The 22,209-nt window shown below is 42.8% G+C and overlaps 1 protein-coding gene across 9 annotated transcripts in view; it reads left to right on the top strand.

Moving 5' to 3' along the window:
- TANC1 (tetratricopeptide repeat, ankyrin repeat and coiled-coil containing 1) overlaps positions 1-22,209 on the top strand; it is a 227,856-nt gene that overhangs the window by 89,346 nt on the left and 116,301 nt on the right. For 7 of the 9 annotated variants that reach the window (XM_054043623.1, XM_054043628.1, XM_054043624.1 and 4 more), the window contains one exon: positions 954-1,157. The exons of 1 other annotated variant lie outside the window; for it this stretch is intronic. In XM_054043623.1, the coding sequence (XP_053899598.1) occupies positions 954-1,157 (204 nt within the window). The remainder of the gene's footprint in view (positions 1-953; positions 1,158-22,209) is intronic. One more of the 9 variants, XM_054043622.1, reaches the window with a different exon arrangement.

The following is a 22,209-nucleotide window of genomic DNA, read 5'->3' as shown; positions in this document are numbered from 1 at the left end:
TTTTAACTATTGTTTTGAGTTTAAAATGATCTATTTTTATTATTTACAATTTGAATAATTCATAATGTCTTCATTAGGAAATAAAATATCAGATGCATTTTGGTATAAAGCTTTGTTTTTGAGTTCTATTGATTTCTATTTGAGACACTGAGGCCTGCATTACTAATATGGCCATACATATCTGGCTTGTCTGCCTTGCCTTTTGTTTTCCTTGCTTCATTGTTGTGAGCCGTCAGGCTTTTGAAATGTATAGCAATCCGGTCTGCTATTGGACTAAAATCTTTTTTCTTGATAGGTTTCCCCTCTATTAGATAAGCACACTAATTTGTCATTGTGTTGTGAACCAACATTTTTTTATTTTTTCTTAAATAAAAAACCATTTATTTATCAAAGCCCATGTCTTGGATTTCACAGATATTAGCAGAAAAAAAGGTCAAATTTGGATTTGCCAAATTTGAGTGTCCCTTCCTGTAGACCTTTTTTCATAAGGTTATTCGTGGCATAGGTTGAAAACTCTTTGATTTCCACTGTTGTGATTTTACAGACAAGCATGGCTTTCAGGGCGTCACAGCAGTTGTAAAATACCTTTTCGGCTGTGGAAATATGTGTGTCTTACTATGGTAATGTGGTTTTGCCTCGAAGGGTAAAATCTAAACAATAGCAATCTCATCTAAAAGCTTATTTTCTGAATGATGTTAGGAACAAAATTCTGCTTACTTGCTCTACCTTCTGTGTATTTGTGAGGCTTTTTGTTGATGCCTAGATACTATAGTGATAGGAATGTTATAGAGAGGTGGTCTTTTTCCCACCATGGTAAGAGTGGTCTGACTCTAGTATACTTTTGTTCGTGGATGGTGCATGTTCATACCAATATTGTAGGCTATATTTCAGTATAATTGTCTCACTTTTATTTCAGTGCATTTGGTAAATCACAAACAACATTTTATTTTCAGCAGGTGACTCCTGCCCAGAGAATGTACTGCACATTATTGCGACATCTGGCTACAGTGCAGATTCTCCCATTGGTAATCAGCCTGTACCTGAGGATATGTATAGACTAAACTTGACTAAAGGAGTCTCAATGTCTTTGCCATCATCACCTTTGCTGCCACGCCAGTCTTACTTGATGCAAACAAGATCAAACAAAAAATCCCCAGGTAAAACTTAATTGATAAACTAAAATATATTTGTAACATTTCATACATATCAAGAGCATTATAAAGTTTTTTTCTCTATTTAAAATAGTGTTAATAAAGCTACTGTAATGAAACCAGGAGAAATTGATGTGCGTTTGTATGGGCCTACGGAAAGACATGAACAACTTGTGTTCAAATGGAATATTTTCTTCCTTTCAAAAGCACAGAATTGTTCTAGCTGGTTAAAGTTTAATACAAAATCTAATTGCCTTGAAATGTCATCTGAATATGTTTAAAAATTTAATTGTTAGAGTGTGAGTTTGTACTTCAGATATGTAGAGGTAGCTATAAATCTGTATCCTGTTTTTGCTTGATTTTTAAGTGCGGTAGTGACTATATAGTGTCATTGTGACATGCATTTAGTGATGGCTGTAGATGCGTGTTTAATTTGAGAATTATCTTCACAGTTTGTAGCTACTATTTATTTTCCAAAATAAATAAATGTATGTAAAATTTTAAGCTGTTGAAATCATGGCAACTAATTTGTTACTACTAAGAATATACCTCCACCTCGATATAACGCTGTCCTTGGGAGCCAAAAAATCTTACCATGTTATAGGTGAAACTGCGTTATATCAAACTTGCTTTGATCCACCGGAGTGCGCAGCCGCCCCCCCCTCCCCCGGGGCACTGCTTTACCGTGTTATATCAGAATTCGTGTTATAGGTCGTGTTATATCGGGGTAGAGGTGTACAAGTTTTGAGAAGTAATGCGCATGTATACGTCTCTTACTAAATTAGGTATACTCTCTAGTTTCCTTTTTATCTGCATTCTGTTCATTTCAATCATTCCAACACACTAGCATCACTTGAGTTCGGACGGCTTGATGAAGCTTTCCAAACTGCTGGTATCTAGGGAGATAGGGAATGGTTTTGAAGTTCTGTTGTCCTAGTATTTGTATCTGTGAACTTGAGTATCATGACAAAAAATTGTTAGGTTGTCAGTACAATAGATGCTTCTTGGCAACAAGCCATGATATGTAAAAATGAAAGAGAAACATTTGTTTAAAAGATTATCAGACAAGTATTCCAAAATACTACTAGGGTTTTTAACAAATATTCTTAGAGGATTTACTTACATTATCTAAAATTCTTTATCATCCCAATCCTTCTTGTAACCTCTTTCTTTTTGGCACTTGATGTTTAAAGTACCATGTTAGCTTTAAAATTCGGGTAAAATTACTGAACCAGCAAATAGCATATTTCAGTTCTGTATGATTTTACAAATGATTTGTATATTGACTTAAAGACCTTAGGTAAAATCTTGGCCCAACTGAAGTCAATGGGAGTTTTGCCATCAACTTCAGTGGGGCCAGAATTTTGACCCCTAAAAGTTAACTATATTTCAGAAAGATCCAGTGTTTTTAAGGCATCTCAAAATTGCGTGATCTAATGCAAAGTAACTGAAATTTTTACGGCTAGTGTAATAGACTACTTATCAAGGTGGATAAAAATCAATGATTTAAAAATAAAAAAAAATTGGATTTTTTATTTAAATTGGATTTTTTTTATAAAATGCTTTTTGAGGAAAAAAACCTATCTAAAGATAGTTTTAATTAAGATCCATGATGAGATCTTTGAGCTATAATGTAATAGAGATTATAAATTCTAATTCCATAGTATGAGACAATATATTCATGTAATGTTTAAGAAAAGTTTTGTAAATGAGTTCCAGTAGTTCATGGATTATGGACCCAATTTTATGGAGTTCCAGGGGCTTCTGTATAGATTATTTAGGTTAATCTTCCTATCTACCCAATGGGACTCAGTGCTCAGTCTAGAAGATGCCATCAGAGATGCTTAGGCCCCGTCTTCACTGGCAAATTTCTGCGCAATAAAGTGGCTTTCTGTGCTGTAACGCCCGAGGTGTGCACACTGCCACGCCACTTAGTGCACAGAAACTACGCAGTTGTAGCGCTCTAAAAAAACCACCCCGACGAGAGCTATAGAGCTTTCTGCGCTGGGGCTACAGCGCTGCAGTGCCAGTGTAGACACTGTGGTGACTACAGCGCTGCGATTGGCCTCCAGGAGATGTCCCACAATGCCTGTTCTCACCTCTCTGGTCATCGGTTTGAACTCTATTGCCCTGCCCTCAGGTGACCAGCCGTCATCCTCACCCCGTATATTCCTTTTCAAATTTGAAAGTCCCTTTCCTGTTTGCTCAGTGGTCTCAGCACATCTTTCCAGGTGGCCATGCCTGTTCCACGCACCAGGTGATTCCCCATTTGGAGCAATGCTGAGCTGCTGGACGTCATCGGCATTTGGGGAGAGGAAGCTGTGCAGTCCCAGCTGCACTCCAGCCGTAGGAATTATGATAACTACGGACAGATTTCACGATGCAGGATAGAAAGGAGCATGGCTGGGACACATTGCAGTGTAGGGCAAAAGTGAAGGAGCTGTGGAATGCCTACCACAAGGTGAAGGAGGCAAACCGCCGCTCTGGTGCTGCGCCCACGAGCTGCTGGTTCTACAAAGAGCTGGATGCGATACTCAGTGGTGACCCCACCTCCACTGCGAAGGCCCCTGTGGATACTTCGTTGGCTCACGTGCCAGTTGAGAGTGGACCGAGCCAGGAGGAGGAAATCTTGGACAAAGAGGGGGAGGGGAACCCAGAGGCAGAGGATGGCTTGGATGACCCATGACCCCCAGGATGCCCCGTGAGCCCCTCCGCCTTCCCACAAGTCTTAGCGGCAAAAGAGAAAGAGGTGCTATGTGGGATAGCTGCCCAGGGTACACCGCTCCAAATAGCACTGCAAGTGTGATCACGCTATTGCACAGGCAACAGTCAGTGTGAACACCAAACAGCAGTTTGCCTTCTGCACTCTCTGAGCGGCACTGTAACTGCCGACGCTGTAACTTTTCCAGTGTAGATGTGCCCTTAGTTTTGCAGTTCTCAAACTGTGGATTTGTGTCTCCAGAGATAACATGCTTGTTAACAGCAAAAATGTTTTTTAAATAAATAATATATAGAGGTGAGAAATAACAGACCTCAACCTGATTGTCCCTCTGCAAATTTGTGTACACAGAGTCAGTCCCTTACCTCTCTCTAAAAGTGCAAAGTTTCAAAAAGTTCAATGAATAGAAGATTGTTGGGGGCAGAATAGCTCCGGACATGGAGAAGAAGTCTGGAGATAAATGTGAGGAGGGACAGGCAGTAGAAACAAAAGTGAAACTGTTTGAGCAGCATATTCCAGAAGTCTTGAGGTCTTTCTGAGTGTAGCCTTCATTGATTTGAGATCTACTTCACCATTCTCTCACTAGAAAGGAAAACCTATAATGGCAGCAGGCTGTAAAAGAAACCCCGTTTGGGAATAAGAACCTTTCAAGAAATACGTTTGCTGATGATGTTTTAAAGAAAGTCACACCAGTGAACTGGAGGAAGTCACTTAAGCACTTGGATTCAGAGACTGTTGAAGTGATAATCTCATTTTTAACAGCAGTAGCTTCTTCTGCCGGCATAGAAAGAATATTTCTTCCTTTGGACTAATTCATTTCAAATTGAGAAGTAGTTTGGGACCTGAAAAAGCAGGAAAACTTCTTTTCCAGATAATGAACAAACAGGAAAATGAAGGTGAAGACGACTGAGTTAGATGCAGAAGCCAATATTTTAAGTTTCTCATGTTGACCTGACTGACACAGTCGATTTAATTTTTTTTAAACTATTTCATTTACCTATTTTAATTGAAAACAATTTTAAGAAAAACTAACCCGATTTTAAAAAACTTGAATGTTTAAGTAAATTCAAAAATTCATATGCTTGTCTTGTTAAAATGTTATATGTTTGCTGTTGAAAAAAATCCAGAATACATAACGTTGTTGTTGTTGTTTTAGTTAAATAAAACAATTTAAATATCTGTCTGGTGATGTTCTTCTCCTAATACAGCATGGCAAGAAAATCCTCCAAATATTAATGAATAACCTATTAAATTGCAGATAGTTCACCTCCCAATGACTTCATAAATATCTGCTTCAATTACCTTTGGTTATTTCATTTACCAAAACAATCATTCATTTTCTGATATAGCTGTAAAACTAATCTGAAAAGTTTTCAAAATAAATCACTTAAAAATGTATAGTGTGTACCTTCTGAAAATGAAACCTAAATCTATCTCTGAGTTGTGAAGAATATGTGTTAAGGTTATAATGGCCAACAAGAATGCACTTTTATGTAGAAATCCATGATTAAATCGAGTCTTCCTGTCTAGTGATTTTAATCAATTTGATTTAAATCAAATCCACCCTGTTACTTATTGTTTTGTTTACCCTGTGACTTTCACACACGGGTGTTAACTCATTCAAAACATATAGAAATCTCAAGAAATCCTCTTGTCTTGTTCTTTGGTTTCAGTGTTTCACAGTGGAGTGATTTTGAAGTTGTTAGGTAACTGCCTGTCATTTAAAAGCTAGCAGCTGTTAAAATATTTTTCATTAGTGGATACGGCTGCATTGTTCCATAGGAATATACCAGACATATACATTATCCTGTGGGTATTGGAGACCTGGTATACCATTCCTTTTGAATGTTGGAGAATTTGAACTGGCAAAGGAGGAAGATTTTTTTTGTATAAATATCTGTCATCTGGATGGGGCAATAAGAGATGAAGAGGATTCCAGCAGTATGGCTTTCACAGCCATTTTCAGTGTTATTGTATCAGCAGTGTATGTAGCATGGTGATATTCCCATCTCAGAATGTGGTTGACTGAAAAGGGAGATAGAAGTGAGGAGCTCACAGAAGAAAGTTTTTGTTTTGTTTTGTTTTTTAGTTTTTTAAAAAACAACAACAAACCATAGTTGAATACACCTTTACCTCGATACAACGCCGTCCTCGGGAGCCAAAAAATCTTACCGTGTTATAGGTGAAACTGCGTTATATCGAACTTGCTTTGATCCACTGGAGTGCACAGCCCCGCCCCCTGGAGCACTGCTTTACCGTGTTATATCCGAATTCATGTTATATCGGGTCGCGTTATATCGGGGTAGAGGTGTATAATCAAATGTTGGGGGAGATGGCGGAAGCAAATTTTAAGGAAATAGTGATACCTATCCCACTTTACTGGGAGACAGGTATGTCACAACTGCCAAATGGTTTGTTTATTTTGTCTGTAATTTTGTTATCAAGTGTAAGACGTGGCCCTGTACTGCTATAATTGGTCACATGTCTTAGGACTGCTTTTCTAAACTAGCTAGGGCTTATATGTGGATTTCTTAAATTGAAACTCCATTAAGTGTTCCACTGGCTAAATAACATATTATCTGAGTCTTGAAACAGTCTGATTTAGGAATTGAACCGCTGTATTGTAGCCAGCATTTTATGGACTCACTTTCTTCTTACCTTGTACCATGTCTGTATACATTAATAATATGAAACCCACAGGATAAAAATGTAAATTTGAGTTGTCCAGGATGTAAAACAGACTTGTCTTATTTTTTATGTGCTCCTGCCATCACACTGTTATAAATCACAATTTAAAACTTTCAACAATATTGGTAACTTTCCCTTCCTGTGTAGGAAAATTTGGTTGGCACTTATGTTCAAGAAAATGACAGTGTTTTTGTCCCCTTTTATTTAAAGTAAATTTGCACACTTTATTTTAGCATATGTTTGTGTACTTTATTACAGTCTTTTTCCAGTCCCATTGCTGAATTTACTGATAAAATAACATTTAGTTTGCTGGTTAAGTACACTACAGACATTTTTGTGCATAAAAGTACTAGCATAGATAAATAGTTTTAAAATAATTTGTGGAGACCCAATCTGACCTAGAATGTTTTCTATAAGGTAATGATACATCCTTGAGTCATTTGAATTATTTAAATTAAAATTCAGTCACAGAACAAGACTCCAGTTTGAGATGTCTGAAACAAAGAAAAGTTCAGTGTAAAATAGTTTGGCAGCAGCTGTCTCCTTCCTTCCCAATCTCCCATCTCTTTCCCTTTCCCTGCCCTCTCCTTTCTGTCTTGGCTTTTTTGGATGTTTCCCAACACCTGTTAATATAATGGTGACTCCAGGCTTTCTTGATGGTGCACACAATGCTGGACTCAGATATCTGTCTGTTCAAGCATCTGTTGAGCATCTTGTGTTCAAAACCTCAGCATTTTGAGTGGAGATGGAGAGACCATTTCTTTCCTACTCTCTTCTTTCTCTCCCATGATAGTCCTAAATTGTGTGGGAAAACTGGGCCTTCAGTTGTTATAGTTTGACTGAGTGTTATCTAATTAAACAGGAATAAATTAAGTTTAAATTGGGGGGGGGGGGGAAGGGAAGAAAGGCAGGACAGTAATGTGGGTCACATCAGGCCCATTCTGACTGGGACAGCTATGCTAGGTGGCCAGGTACAGCTGAGGAGAGATATGATTGCTCTCTATAAATACGTCAGAGAGAAAAATACAAGGGAGGGAAAGAAGTTATTTAAGTTAAGCGCCAATGTGGACACAAGAACAAATGGATATAAACTGACCATCAACAAGTTTAGGCTTGAAATTAGGTAAAGGTTTCTAACCAGAAGAGAAGTAAAGTTCAGAACAGCGTTCCAAGGGGAGCAGTGGGGGCAAAAAACCTAACTGACTTGAAGACTGAGCTTGATAAGTTTATAGAGGGGATGGCATGTGGCCCATCAGTGACTACCAGTAGCAAAAATCTCCAACAGTTGGAGGCAGGACACTAGATGTAGAGGGCTCTGAGTTACTACAGAGAATACTTTTCCAGGTATCTACCTAACGAGTCTTGCCACATGCTCAGGGTCTAATGATCGCCATATTTGCGGTGAGGAAGGAATTTTCTCCTCGGTCAGATTGGCAGAGACCCTGGGAGTTTTTCACCTTAGCATGTTGTTTAATGTACTACTGGAAGGTACTTGAATACCATTGTGACGAAGGCGGAATAAAAACCTATACAGAAAGTACTGGCCTTTAAAGCTGAATTTGCCAGCAAGTATTTAGATTGCAGCTCCAACTAAATGAGATGTAGGTCTACTAATCAGGCTAAACCATGTTGAAAGAGTGTTCGGGTGTATGCAGGGGCTGTTTAAAAACACACACACTGAAAAATAACCTGGTTCCTTAGCACTGTTTGAGCCCCAGTATACACAGGCTTCTTGGGGTGAGGCAAAGGAAATACGTTTTTTTAACAAGTTCACTTCTAAGGCTTGTATATACAGAAACAAGCCTGACACACACACACTCTCTCTTTCTCTCTCTGTGCGTGTTTATTTAATATCAGACACTGTTATAAAACATATAGTGTATCAAGCAGCTAAGTACATGATGTTCCTTTTTTTCTTTTCTTTTTTTTCTTCTTCACTGTGGAAGACTATATTATCTTTTTTGATGGGCATGTGGAAATCCTATTAGTGTTAAGCAGACATCAAGAGGAGAATATACACTGACATCTATTAGTGAAACAGTATGCCTGTCTTCGGTGTGCTTTTCTAATCTTGGTATTAGATTTGATTTGTGTGTACTTTGGGGTTACACTAAGGTCACTAGTACAGTAGCTATAACAGAGTTTTTAGTTGTTTTTGTTTTAATATTTGTGGGTATGAACTTAGAGCTTGTGAAAGATTCTGCATTGAGAACCATGGGGGTAAAGACCTCTTCTCTTCCCCCCCCCGCAAAAGGCAGAGCACAGGACATGGCAGGGTAAGTTTCTTAATACTGTGCCTCATCCCTAATTTGGAGGTTTGAAACTGCATTAGTACCAATTATGTCCTTTTGTGATGAGATGACATGCTGGGAACTGGATTGAGATCAAAGTCATTTCACCTAAGGCACGAAATAGTCAGCAGGTGGGAATAATGTTCATTTACTAGACTTGGTCAGGAACTTGGATATGAAAAACTAATTTCCATAGTTTAGAAAGTGCATTGTTAGGGGACCAGCATGTTTCCTCCACAATGGGGAAGTCTTCCACTGTATGGAGAATACTAAGTCAGTGTTTCTTAAGCTGTAGTCTACAAACCACCAGTGGTCCACTGAGCACTTGTGGATCATGTAGGGCTGGCTGCTGTACTTCTCTCTTACATCTGCTGCTTTAAATATCCAGACTCACTGACCTATGTGGTATTCTCCTGTCTATGAAATGAGTATGGTCTCAATAAAAAGCCTGGACTCCTACCTTTCAGCTGCTTCTATAGGAGGACCAAGTGTAGCAGCATCCTCTGGGGAATACTGTAGCCAGGGCTAAGATTGAGCCAGTACATGGGCTTTATGGCATACCAGTATCTCTCTGAAACTACTGTTTCTTCTTCGAGTGCTTGCTCATATCCATTCCATTAGGTGTGTGCGCGCCGCGTGCACGATCGTCGGAAGATTTTCTACCCTAGCAACACCGGCGGGTCGGCTGTGGAGCCCCCTAGAGTGGCGCCTTCATGGCGCTGAATATATACCCCAGCCGACCCGGCGCCCCCTCAGTTCCTTCTTACCGCCCCTGACGGTCGTTGGAACTGTGGAGCGCTGCTTAGCTGTTCTCCACTCTCCCTAGCTTTGTTGGTTATTAGCAGTTATAGTTATAGTGTTTATAGTTAAATAGTTAAATAGTTTTAAAAAAGTTGTTATAGTTGTTCTAAGTAGCTCAGGGGATTAAGGGGGTCGTCTCCCCCTTTCTTCCCCGGCCGCGGGGCCGGGCTCATGCCCAACGCTCCCGGCTTCAAGCAGTGCGCCTCCTGCGCGAAGCCTATGCCCACGAGCGACCCGCACGACTCCTGTCTGAAGTGCCTGGGAGAGTCCCACCAAACAGATAAGTGCAAGATCTGTAAGGCCTTCAGACCAAGGACCAAGAAGGAGCGGGACTTTCGGCTCAGGCAACTCCTGATGGAGGCGGCACTTAGCCCGGACACTCCCTCTACGGGCCAGACCCCGGCGCCTAGCACCTCGGTGCGCAGTGCACCGGCAGCACCGGCTTTGACGACCACGCGAGTGGCGTCAGACAAGCCTCCCCGGCACCGGACCTCGTCGGCACCGCAAGCAGTGCCTCGGCGCCGGTCATTATCCCCGGGGCATAAAAAAGCCCATAAAACGGGGACGTCCGTGCCGAAGACGCCAGCTCCCCCAGTGCCGGGGGTAGAGCCGCGTCCGCCGGTGGAGCAAAGGAAACAGGTGCCTCCAGCACCGTCGACTCCGGCACCGAAGCCGTTGAGTCCGGTGCAGATAGCGTCTCCACCGAGGCCGGCGGTGATACAGTGCCTCCCGTCGACTCCAGAGACCTTCGCGGCGGCGAGAGACTTAATAGCTCTCACGGAGCCGGCACCGCCTCAACCACCGGCACCGACTGCACCGCTGACTCGCCCGGTCCAGTCGAGGGGGAAACCGGCCTTGATGCGCCCTCCACAAGGACTGGAACCTCGGCACCGCTCCAGGTCCCGAAGCAGGTCCCCACGCCGCTCGCAGTCCCGGCACCGAATATCATCTCGGCACCGGTCGTACTCGCGGCCAAGATCTTCTTCGCGGCACCGCTCTACGTCTCGGCACCGATATGATCGTCGGCACCGATCAACGTCGAGACGTAGCTCTCGGCACCGCTACGGTCGACGCTCGACGTCGAGAGGCCGCTCCCGGCACCGGGCATACTCCAGGTCCTCGTCGAGGTCCAGATCCGACTCCCGGCACCGACGAGGTCATCGGCACCGGTCGCGGTCCCGGCACCGATCGCCGGCACCGCGTGGAGATAGAACATCCCCGGACCGGTACCGTGCGGCACCGCATCCCACGGGATTCGTCTCGACGCACTCGGCACCGCCATGGCCATCGAGATCGGTGTCCCGCTCCTCTGAGGAAGTATCGAGATCGGCATACCCCCCTCAGGGTCAAGCCGAGGAGCAGGACATAGGCCATTGGCAGGAGGTAGCAGAGGACCCTGCTCATGGCCCATCTCACTGGTCGTTCTGGACCCCGTGGGCGTACCATCAGGCGCAAGGGGCTCCAATTGCGTCGACCTCTCGCTCCGGTCACTCCGTCAGAGGGGCCCCGGAGTCCACCATCTCTCGGCCTCCGCCAGGGGGCATGGAGGCCTCTGGGTCCGCACCACCTGACACCCTGGACCCAGGCACAGGTGATGCTCCAGCCCAGGAACAGGGAGACCAGGACCAGCCCTTGGATCCTGTTCCACCGGAGGCATCTTCCTCTTCTTCTCCCGATGAGGCAGTGGCGGGCACATCGTGCACAGGCCCGCCTCCAATAGATCTTCGGGCTCACCAGGATCTTCTGCGCAGGATGGCCCGTAATATGGACCTGCAGGCGGAGGAGATAGTGGAGGTTCACGACCCGATCGTGAATATCCTTGGAGCGGATGCCCCATCGAGGGTAGCGTTACCCCTGATCCGCACGATTCAAATGAATGCGGATACGATATGGCAAACTCCTGCCTCTATCCCACCCACAGCGAGAGGGGTGGAAAGGAAATACTTTGTCCCGTCTAAGGACTATGGGTACTTGTATACCCACCCCCAACCGTGTTCACTGGTGGTGGAATCAGTGAACGCACGAGAGCGCCACGGCCAGCAGGCTGCAGCGCCTAAATCAAAAGAGGCTAAGCGGCTCGATTTGTTTGGCCGTAAGATTTACTCAGCCGGAGGGCTACAACTTAGAGCAGCGAACCAACAGGCGCTGCTGAGCCGCTACAGTTTCAACTCCTGGAACTCTATGGGGAAGTTTAAGGAGCTGATTCCCCAGGAGTCCAGGGAAGAGTTTGGAGCCATGGTAGAGGAGGGCAAGAAGGTGGCTCGGACCTCCTTGCAGGCCTCCTTGGACATAGCAGACTCAGCTGCGAGGACCCTGGCTTCGGGTATCGCTATGCGTAGGATCTCCTGGCTTCAGGTCTCGGGTTTGCCTCCGGAGCTGCAGCAAACCCTACAGGATCTCCCCTTTGAGGGACACGGATTGTTCTCAGACAAAACGGACTCTCGCCTGCAGAGCCTAAAGGACTCGAGAACAATCATGCGCTCCCTGGGGATGCATGTTGTGGGCCCTCAGCGCAGGCCATTTAGGCCGCAGCCTCAGCGCTTCTACCCCCCCCCACCTCGTCAGAGACAGGACTCGGCCAGGAGGCGAGGGCGAGGTGGTAGAAGAAGGTGGACCGGCCCTCAACCCGGCCAGAACCAGGGGCCACCTAGACCACCTTCAGGCCCCAGGCAGAACTTTTGAAGGTAGAGTTAAGGGGCAGGGGATTTTATCCATTCCAAACCCGCCCCCCGTCCCCACTGTCGGAGTAGCCGGCAAGAAGGAACTGAGGGGGCGCCGGGTCGGCTGGGGTATATATTCAGCGCCATGAAGGCGCCACTCTAGGGGGCTCCACAGCCGACCCGCCGGTGTTGCTAGGGTAGAAAATCTTCCGACGATCGTGCACGCGGCGCGCACACACCTAATGGAATGGATATGAGCAACACATCTCGAAGAACAACAGTTACAACGGTGAGTAACCGTCTTATTTTTCTTCAGAATCTGTTTTTATTTTTGAAAAAGTGGCTGTTATGGTTGCAAAGAAACCTGAAATATGAACAGTGTGTACTTGATGCAGAGATGTTTATTGGTCAAGACACACAGCTCTGAAATGTATGATTATGTCCTCATTCATCTTAATGCTATGTTAACTCAGATTCCCAGACATGATAACTTAAATACTAACACCGTTAACTATTTTATTCCTTGTGTAAGAAAGGAAAGGCTTGATTACAGATCTCCGCTATTTGCTGTGTCTGAGGTCTCGTTTTGGTGTCACAAGTGGATGTATGGAGATAGCTCCACTTTTTTTTTTGGTCCTTCAGTCAAGAAAGCCAAGCCTATGGAGCTTCATAGAGTCCCTGAGCATATCCAAGACCTGTCAAAGAGGAGCCAGTGTGGCTCAGAAAGCTTGCAGAATCATATTTTGAATATCTGTAAAAAATATTGCAATTGGCATCTCATTGTGGTTAATCACATGGTTTGACCTTAGTGAGCAGAGCCTGGTGAACATCACCACCTTTTTTCCTTCCTCCCTCCCAGTTAAACCCCAGATAGCAGTCATAAGAGGAGGGGACAGAGGAACCCATAGCTTAAGTCGGAAAAGAGCCAAGAATTGCTGGTGGAACTGAAGTTTCTGGTTCATTTTGAATCAGGAGCTTCCTTAATGCAGTACTTGAGAGAGGAGGTTGGCAAAAGAACGGCGGGAGCAAGGGCAGGGAGGAGCCTGTGTGAGGAAGTGAAATGATAAAAGATGGTGAGGTGAATCTATTTTGTAAAGAAAATTTAACATTAACGACATAAACATTAAATTATGTGCAGGTACACAAAGTAATATAATCTTCAAAGGGATGATATGGAATTATGTATTGAATAATAATTGGGAAGGGAAATAGGAACTCAAGTGCATTTTGATTGGATGAGTAGATTACTGGCGAGGTTATCGGACTTCACTATAGAGCGGATCAGAACGGTAGATGGGCCATCACTGATATCTTGGACTTTTCTTTGGCCAGTTCCTCATGGTGCAGTGATGATAGTGCTCCAAGCTTGAACTAGGGAAAAGCCAATTAATGTCTTTAAAGACATTAAACAAATGCAGTTCACCTTTCAGGAGGAGCAAATCTCCTCCTGTCACCCCGTTACAAGTGTAAAATGAAAATTTTGTTTGAGCAGTAGGTGCTGAAAGTTGTAACGAAGAAGACTAAGAGGACCGTTCCACACACGTCAGAGGTGAGCTATCTGTTTTAGGCCCCAGTCCTGTATGTATTTCCTCACATGCTTAACTTTACACATGGGAGCAGTCCCTTCTGATTACAAGGGGCTGTGGTGTGTTTGCAGGATGTTGGGACTATTCATAGATTATATTAATTTTTCTTAAAGACTGGAAAGGACTGGTGATGGTCTTCTAGTCTGATCTCATTCATGACACAGTCCATAGAACCTCCCCCAGTAATTCCTGCATTAAGCCCATAACTTTTCTTTTAGATACTGCATCTTTTAGAAAGATACCCAGTCTTGATTTAAAGATTTTGAGTGATGGAGAATACACCTTAATCCTAGACATTTGTTTTCACTCCTGCCTCCAGGCCTTCCCTGGGATTTGAACTCAAGATCTTTGGCACTGTAAGAGAGCACAAGATCTGTACAGATCACCAGACTATCTCTGTTATTAAATCCAAAGAAGTCTTGCTGATTTTGGGCTGCTGAGTTGCCCCACCGGGTATCTTTTAGTGTCAGCGTAACCTGGGAAACTCTGGTGGGTTGGAAAATGGAGCTCATGACAAGGTTGGAGGGTCAGTATTTTATGTATCTCAGGCTTTCAAAGTAAGAAGCTCTGAAAACTCTTATAATTGTCATGTACGCAGCATTAAATGATGCATTCTGGAATATCACAGCTAAGTGGAGCTGGCCAGTGAGGAATTTGCAGAATGTTTGTTAGATCTCAGTGCCCAATACTTTTCTTATCATGATTGGTTGCAATATTCAACACGGTACTTGAGTAAACAGAATTTTCATTTTACATTTACGATTCACTTTTGAATGGTTTATCTTTGAGCCACAATTAAACTGCTAATGTGTCCCTTTCTAGAGTAATATACTAAAGTTTATTACCATTTGCCGCTCTTCCCTGTAGTAATTCATTGTATCTGTTCGGGGCTGTAAGCACTGCTAGTCAGTTTAAATTGGCTAAAGAAAAAAGTTATTTCAATGAGTCCCAACTGCTCTGCAGCTGAAAAGTGAGATCAAGATGTTAAAATATACTCTAATGATATTTCAATTCTGAATTGTCACTTGACAGGCTCTTGCTTATTAATCTGGTTCTGATTAGAATGTTTGCTCATTGTTTTTCTGCTTTGCTCTATCTAATTATAGTGCTATTTGCAGTTGAGAGTTGAATTACTGTCTTCCGAAAGGAAGCGGTTATGTTTCTGAAGAATGCATTTTGAGTTGCTTCCATATCACAATTTTTAAAGTGTTGAAATAGCACCCTCTGGTGGTAATTTATAACTAAACATTTTATTTATTTTTTTTATTTATAAAATTTACTCACATACTCCTTGGGCACAAACAGATTTATTTTTAATTACTAAATTAATTTTCCAATCCATAAACTCCTGGACCGCAGATTAGGATGTAAATATATTCAACAATCTCCACCCCGAGTGGAAGTCTGAAAGAAGAGGCCATATCGTGAAAGTCTGCAGGACACTGTCTGCAGTTGTGGAATGAAACGCTCCTTCCAGAGCATCCAGTTTGCAGGCCCTAATCACTGAAATCTAGACGTCCCATCTGATCTCAATTGTTGCATCATAGACAGAAAGATGGTCTCTCACTGGGCCAGTACCCAAATGGTAAAGGGTTTGTGTTTCTTTAAGAGCAGTTTCAAAACCTTGAATTACACCTGGAAATCAAAAAGAAGTCAACATAGTCTTCAGGGAATTAGTGTAATATGGTCCCTGATGCTGATGCTGCCATGCAGGTGAGCAGGATCATTCTGCATAAAATGCAGATTGAGTGGTCTTCAATGGCAGCCCCATTGATTACATTACAATAACCACAGCAGAAGGTCACAAAGGCATAAATAACTGTGGCAAAGTCCATATCTAAGAGCAATGATTACATTTGGCTTTTCAGATATGCATTAAAAATATAGGTGCCCCCCAAGAACCAAGGAGTAGTTGGGGACTTACAAGCATTCCTAAATTGTGTGCCTCTTTGCCTAAGGGTGGGCAGAGAAGTAGACAGCGCATGCACCACTCCTGCAAACTCTTGTTCTGATAGGCTCATTTGTCATCAGAGTAGCATCTCCCACCACAGTAAAAGGAATCAAGAGACTGGAAAACTTGAAATACAATCTAAGCTAAACGAAAACAGATTTTTACTCTGAAAGAAACTACTGAAATTATCAGTATTGTGTGGCGTTTAATCACCTTTCAATACAAATACTCATCAACTTTCATTCAAGCATTTCACAGCACATTACGAGCATGAATTAAGCCCTCTGAGGGTAGGTGAATAATTATCCCTATTTCACAAATAGGGGAACTGGCGCAGAGAGAGGATAAGGTGTGTCAGCAAGGCAATGGCAGAATCTAAGCATGCTGCCTGGGTGGAGGTGTTTTTTTGTTCATTTGTTTTTTATTCAGATCACAAGACATTATGGCCTAGTTTAAATTTAAAGGGACACTTTCAAGGACTGAGGGGCTATAGGATCTTTTTAAATATAACTCAATAGCAGAAATGTTTTCCTTTCTTTAAAAACAAAAGTTTTTTAAAAATTTAAACATTTCCTGGCAGTATCCCTAAGTTATACATTGCAGCATTTTAATCAGACCTGAGAACTAAAAAGTGAAACTGACCAGTGTGCTTATTTCACTTTAAATATTCCTCTCAGTGGCTGGGGAGGGGGAGAGGAACAGTAAAAATTGTGAATGAAAACTCGTCATTGAAACTAAAAAAAAAAAGAGTAAATTAATCTAAAATAGTGGTACAGTGTAGGTAGAGTTAAAAATCAGTTTTCCCCTTTCTTCTGGGAAATAGCTTGAGAATTTTTAAGGAGCAAGTCCCCCTGTCTGCTTACTCTCTTCTCCTCTCCCTCCCCAAGGTTTTCCCCCCACCCTGAAACTCTAGATATTGTAAACTTTATGTCCATGGGAGAAAAGGAAAACCAGTCTGATATGGAAGACAGACAGCCTGTTTGTCTATCTATCAATATTGATCATTTAGAAAATAGGGGAAGAAAAATAACATGTACGTCCGTAATAGTTTCTTACAGGGCAGGATGTGAAAACAGATCAGAAAATGTTTATACTGGCAAGAGACAGAGCAAGAGAGTGGTAATGACGTGATTTCATTTAGCCTGTTGACTGGCTTAACTGATTTTAAATCGTTGAAGAAGGGTCTAGTGTTAAGGAAAGTCATCGTTCCAGTAGATATTCTAGTGAGAAACCAACAGATAAAAAACCACTCATAGTCATATCTTAAAAGGTAGAAGTAATGCAGTTCCTGCCAATGCAAGGTAACAGTTTTAAATCTAGTCTGGACGAAACCCTAGAAAAATTCAAAGTAATGAGGTTTCCATCATGTCCCATGGGAGTTATTCCACAGCTTACATTTTCCTTATCTTGATTTCATGTCATTACTCCTGGGTAAACCCCATATATCCTCTCCACTCATAGGGTTTCTATTCTTCTCAGTCATTTTGGCTGTATTTTGGCTGCACCTGTACAGGTGGGTGGAGTAGTTACGCGCAGTTTGCACTTTTTGTGCATCTGCACAATGCACAGCCAGAATCCTGTTGGATGAACTCAGAGTGCAAGGTGTATTTGGTAAGTCTTGTTAGCAGTGGCGCTAGATAAGCCAAAGGGACAAGAATGTGGCCATGGTCTCACCTCCACACCACACAATGCATGCTATATCAGTATTTAACCTTGACTGCAGGGAACTTCTATGATGCCACTCCCCGAAAATAAACTTACGCTGTTTATTGCTCTTGGTTCTATTATCCTCTAGGACTGACATTTTCAATTAAAAATAATTATTTTTAATGGGAATTGGACATCCATATCCCTCAGGCAGCTTTGAAAACCTAAGCCCAAGAGTTAATGCTCTTTCTTAATATTCCATTAGTTACTGAGGATAGAAGTTAGACTTATGGAAGAAATTTTGACAGAAGCATCCTTCATTCCTCTTTTGAAAATGGATTGTAAATTTACAGTACAAGCCATTAAAAAGGTTAACATTTGTCAACTGTTATGAAGAATTATCACACAGGTACTACAGCTATCTCCTGTTCAAAGTATAGAGAAAAACTGGTAATCTTAGATGCTGCTGCATGGTAAGTGTTGCCAAATGCTGACTCTATAATGGTGAAAAGCAACAGAGGGTCCTGTGGCACCTTTAAGACTAACAGAAGTATTGGGAGCATAAGCTTTCATGGGTAAGAACCTCACTTCTTCAGATGCAAGTAATGGAAATCTCCAGAGGCAGGTATAAATCAGTATGGAGATAACGAGGTTGGTTCAATCAGAGAGGGTGAGGTGCTCTGCTAGCAGTTGAGGTGTGAACACTAAGGGAGGAGAAACTGCTTCTGTAGTTGGATAGCCATTCACAGTCTTTGTTCAATCCTGATCTGATGGTGTCAAATTTCCAAATGAACTGGAGCTCAGCAGTTTCTCTTTGGAGTCTGGTCCTGAAGTTTTTTTGCTGTAAGATGGCTACCTTTACATCTGCTATTGTTTGGCCAGGGAGGTTGAAGTGTTCTCCTACAGGTTTTTGTATATGGTACAAAAGATGGTAAAGGTAGCCATCTTACAGCAAAAAAACTTCAGGAAGGAGAACACTAGTTGCTTTTGATTAATTGATTTTTTTTTTAAATATCAGTTGGTACAGGAAGTGCAATTAATTTCAATAATACCCCAGGATGCATGTCATATGATGAGGCTGATCTATACAGTTTAAAAGTTTACAATTATGCTCATTTTATGGGGTCTTTCTTGCTCAAAAAAAAAAAGTTCAAACTTTTTCATATAAAGTCAGATTAATTTATAACAAGTGACTTTGAACACCAAACTTTGGAGCAGTTACGCTTCAGATTAGGGCTGTCAAGCAATTAAAAAAATTAATAGCTCGAATAATCACAATGAAAGATGTGCAGACAAAACTACACAGGATCGTTTCAGGGGGCAAGGCAAAGATGCCACATTTATTATGATAACACAATTTGATTTATGACCAATAACTAATACCCCCCTGTCAGGACTGAGATCCCTACTTTGAACTTTAGGGTACAAATGTAGGGGCCTGCATAAAAACTTCTAAGCTTAATTACCAGCTTAGCTCTGGTTCGGCTGCCACCATTTTCAATGGATTCCCTCCCTGGGAAACCTTGAAAAACCTTCACCAAATCCCTGGTGAAAACAAATCCAACCCCTTGGATTTAAAACAAGGGGAAATTAACCATTCCCCTCCTTCCTCCCACCAACTCCTGGTGAATCAAGATCCAAAACCCCTTTGGATCTAAAACAAGGAAAAAATCAATCAGGTTCTTAAAAAGAAGGTTTTTAATTAAAGAAAAAGGTAAAAATCATCTCTGTAAAATCAGTATGGAAATCAACCTTACAGGGTAATCAAACTTAAAGAGCTCAGAGGACTCCCCTCTAGTCTCAGGTTCAAAGTACAGCAAACAAAGAGAAACACTCTAGTAAAAGGTACATTTACAAGTTGAGAAAACAAAGGAAAACTAACACGCCTTGCCTGGCTATTTACTTACAAGTTTGAAATAGGAGAGGCTTGTTTAGAAAGATGTGGAGAACCTGGTTTGATGTCTGGTCCCTCTCATTCCCGGAGAACGAACACACTCCCAAACAAAGAACACAAACAAAAGCCTTCCCCCCCCAAGATTTGAAAGTATCTTGTCCCCTTATTGGTCCTTTAGGTCAGATGCCAGCCAGGTTACCTGAGCTTCTTAACCCTTTACAGGGAAAAGGATTTTGGAGTCTCTGGCCAGGAGGGATTTATAGTACTGTACACAGGACAGCTATTACCCTTCCCTTTATAGTTATGACACGCCCCCCAAATCACAGATAGTGTTGGATGTTCGGTTCCACACTGGCTGTGATTTCTTCCTGGAGTTCTAGGAGAAAACAGAGTTAATAAGACACATGTACCTTTAGACATACTACTGATTATATAAAAACTAACAATATGTTTCATTCCAAAAACAATTGTTAACCAGTTAACTCTGGGAAACTTTCCCGGGAGAGTGCATCAGCCACTTTGTTAGAAGCTCCCGAAATGTGTTGTATTTCAAAATCAAAATCTTGGAGAGCTAAACTCCACCGAAGAAGTTTTTTGTTATTTCCCTTGGCGGTATGAAGCCACTGTAGCGCAGCATGGTCTGTTTGTAGTTGGAAACGCCGTCCCCAAACATATGGGCGTAGCTTTTCCAGCGCGTACACAATGGCATAGCATTCCTTTTCGCTGATTGACCAATGGCTTTCCCTCTCAGACAGTTTCTTACTGAGAAATACGACAGGATGGAATTCTTGATCCGGTCCTTCCTGCATTAAAACTGCTCCCACGCCTCGCTCGGACGCATCTGTGGTTACTTGGAACGGTTTGTCAAAGTCTGGGGCCCTTAGCACAGGGTCAGACATGAGTGTTGCCTTAAGCTGGTTAAAGGCCTTTTGACACTCATCAGTCCACTGAACTGCATTTGGCTGGTTCTTTCTGGTTAGGTCTGTCAGCGGGGCGGCGATTTGGCTGTAGTGGGGTACAAATCGCCTATAATATCCAGCCAAGCCTAAGAAGGATTGGACCTGTTTCTTAGACTTTGGAACCGGCCACTTTTGGATAGCATCCACTTTGGCCTGTATGGGATTTATAGTTCCTTGACCCACCTGGTGCCCCAGGTAAGTCACTCTGTTTTGGCCTATTTGACACTTTTTAGCCTTAACAGTTAGTCCTGCCTGCTGGATGCGCTCGAAAACTTTTTCCAGGTGCTCCATGTGCTCTGCCCATGAATCAGAAAAAATGGCCACATCATCGAGGTAGGCAACTGCAGATTCTCCCAATCCCGCTAGGAGACCATCTACAAGTCTTTGGAAGGTGGCGGGTGCATTTCGCAACCCGAAAGGGAGTACATTGAATTCATACACCCCTGCCTGGGTGACGAAGGCTGACCTTTCCTTAGCGGGTTCATCTAGTGGTACTTGCCAGTACCCCTTGGTTAAGTCTAAAGTAGAGATGAATTGGGCATGTCCCAATTTTTCCAATAGCTCATCTGTGCGTGGCATTGGATAGTTGTCAGGACGAGTTACAGCATTTAGCTTACGGTAGTCCACGCAAAAGCGTATTTCCCCATCTGGTTTGGGAACTAGAACCACTGGAGATGCCCATGCACTCTTAGAGGGGCGGATTATACCCATCTGTAGCATGTCCTGGATCTCCCTTTGTATAGCAGTTTTGGCATGAGGTGACTCCCGGTAGGGTGGGGTTCTAATAGGGTGAGCATTACCTGTGTCAATGGAGTGGGATGCCCGTTCGGTCCATCCTGGAGTGGCTGAGAAAATTGGTGCAAAGCTTGTGCACAGCTCCTTGATCTGCTGTCGCTGCAGACGTCCAAGGGTCATGGAGAGGTTCACCTCTTCCACGCCACCATCCTTTTTTCCTTCGTAGTAGACACCTTCAGGCCACTCCGCGTCATCTGTTTCCTGGGCTGTAAACTGGCAAACGTTTAATTCTCTGGAATAAAAGGGCTTAAGAGAATTAACATGGTATACTTTAGGCTTTATGTTGGAGGTGGGGGAGGCTATGAGATAGTTAACAGCTCCTAGGCGCTCCTGGACCGTGAATGGTCCTTCCCACGACGCTTCCATTTTATGGGCCTGGAGCGCCTTTAAGACCATGACTTGGTCTCCTTCTTTGAAGGACCGTTCTCTGGAATGTTTATCATACCAGGCCTTTTGCTCTTCCTGAGCATCCTTTAGGTTTTCTTTAGCAAGGGCCAAAGAATGTCGGAGGGTGTTTTGTAGGTTGCTTACAAAGTCTAGAATGTTTGTTCCTGGAGAAGGCGTAAACCCCTCCCATTGCTGCTTCACCAACTGTAATGGCCCCTTAACCTCACGGCCATACACAAGTTCAAATGGTGAAAACCCTAAACTGGGATGTGGTACAGCCCTGTAGGCAAAAAGCAACTGCTGCAACACGAGGTCCCAATCATTGGAGTGTTCATTTACAAATTTACGTATCATGGCCCCCAAAGTTCCATTAAACCTCTCCACCAGGCCATTGGTTTCATGGTGGTAAGGGGTGGCAACCAAGTGATTCACCCCCTTTGCAGTTGACAAACTGGGAAGCTCTCAGCTCTGGCTGCTGCAGAGTTAACAGTAACTTTCTAACTAGCTACTCCGGAGGATGTAAAAAGAAAAAAAAACAATTCAGCTTGTAAATACCTTTTACCAGTCATTTGCTAATTGAACCCTTCTCTTAACAAAGGACCTGTAAAAAAAACTTAACACCTCTGCCTTCAGGCAAGGAGAGATAAGATATGCATCTATCTACTTCTAGCTCGGCTTTC

This window comes from Malaclemys terrapin, chromosome 11 (genome assembly GCF_027887155.1).
Source record: "Malaclemys terrapin pileata isolate rMalTer1 chromosome 11, rMalTer1.hap1, whole genome shotgun sequence".
NCBI lineage: Eukaryota > Metazoa > Chordata > Testudines > Emydidae > Malaclemys > Malaclemys terrapin.
The sequence above is the reverse complement of the archived record's forward strand: the minus strand, read 5'-3'. Positions and strand labels throughout refer to the sequence as shown.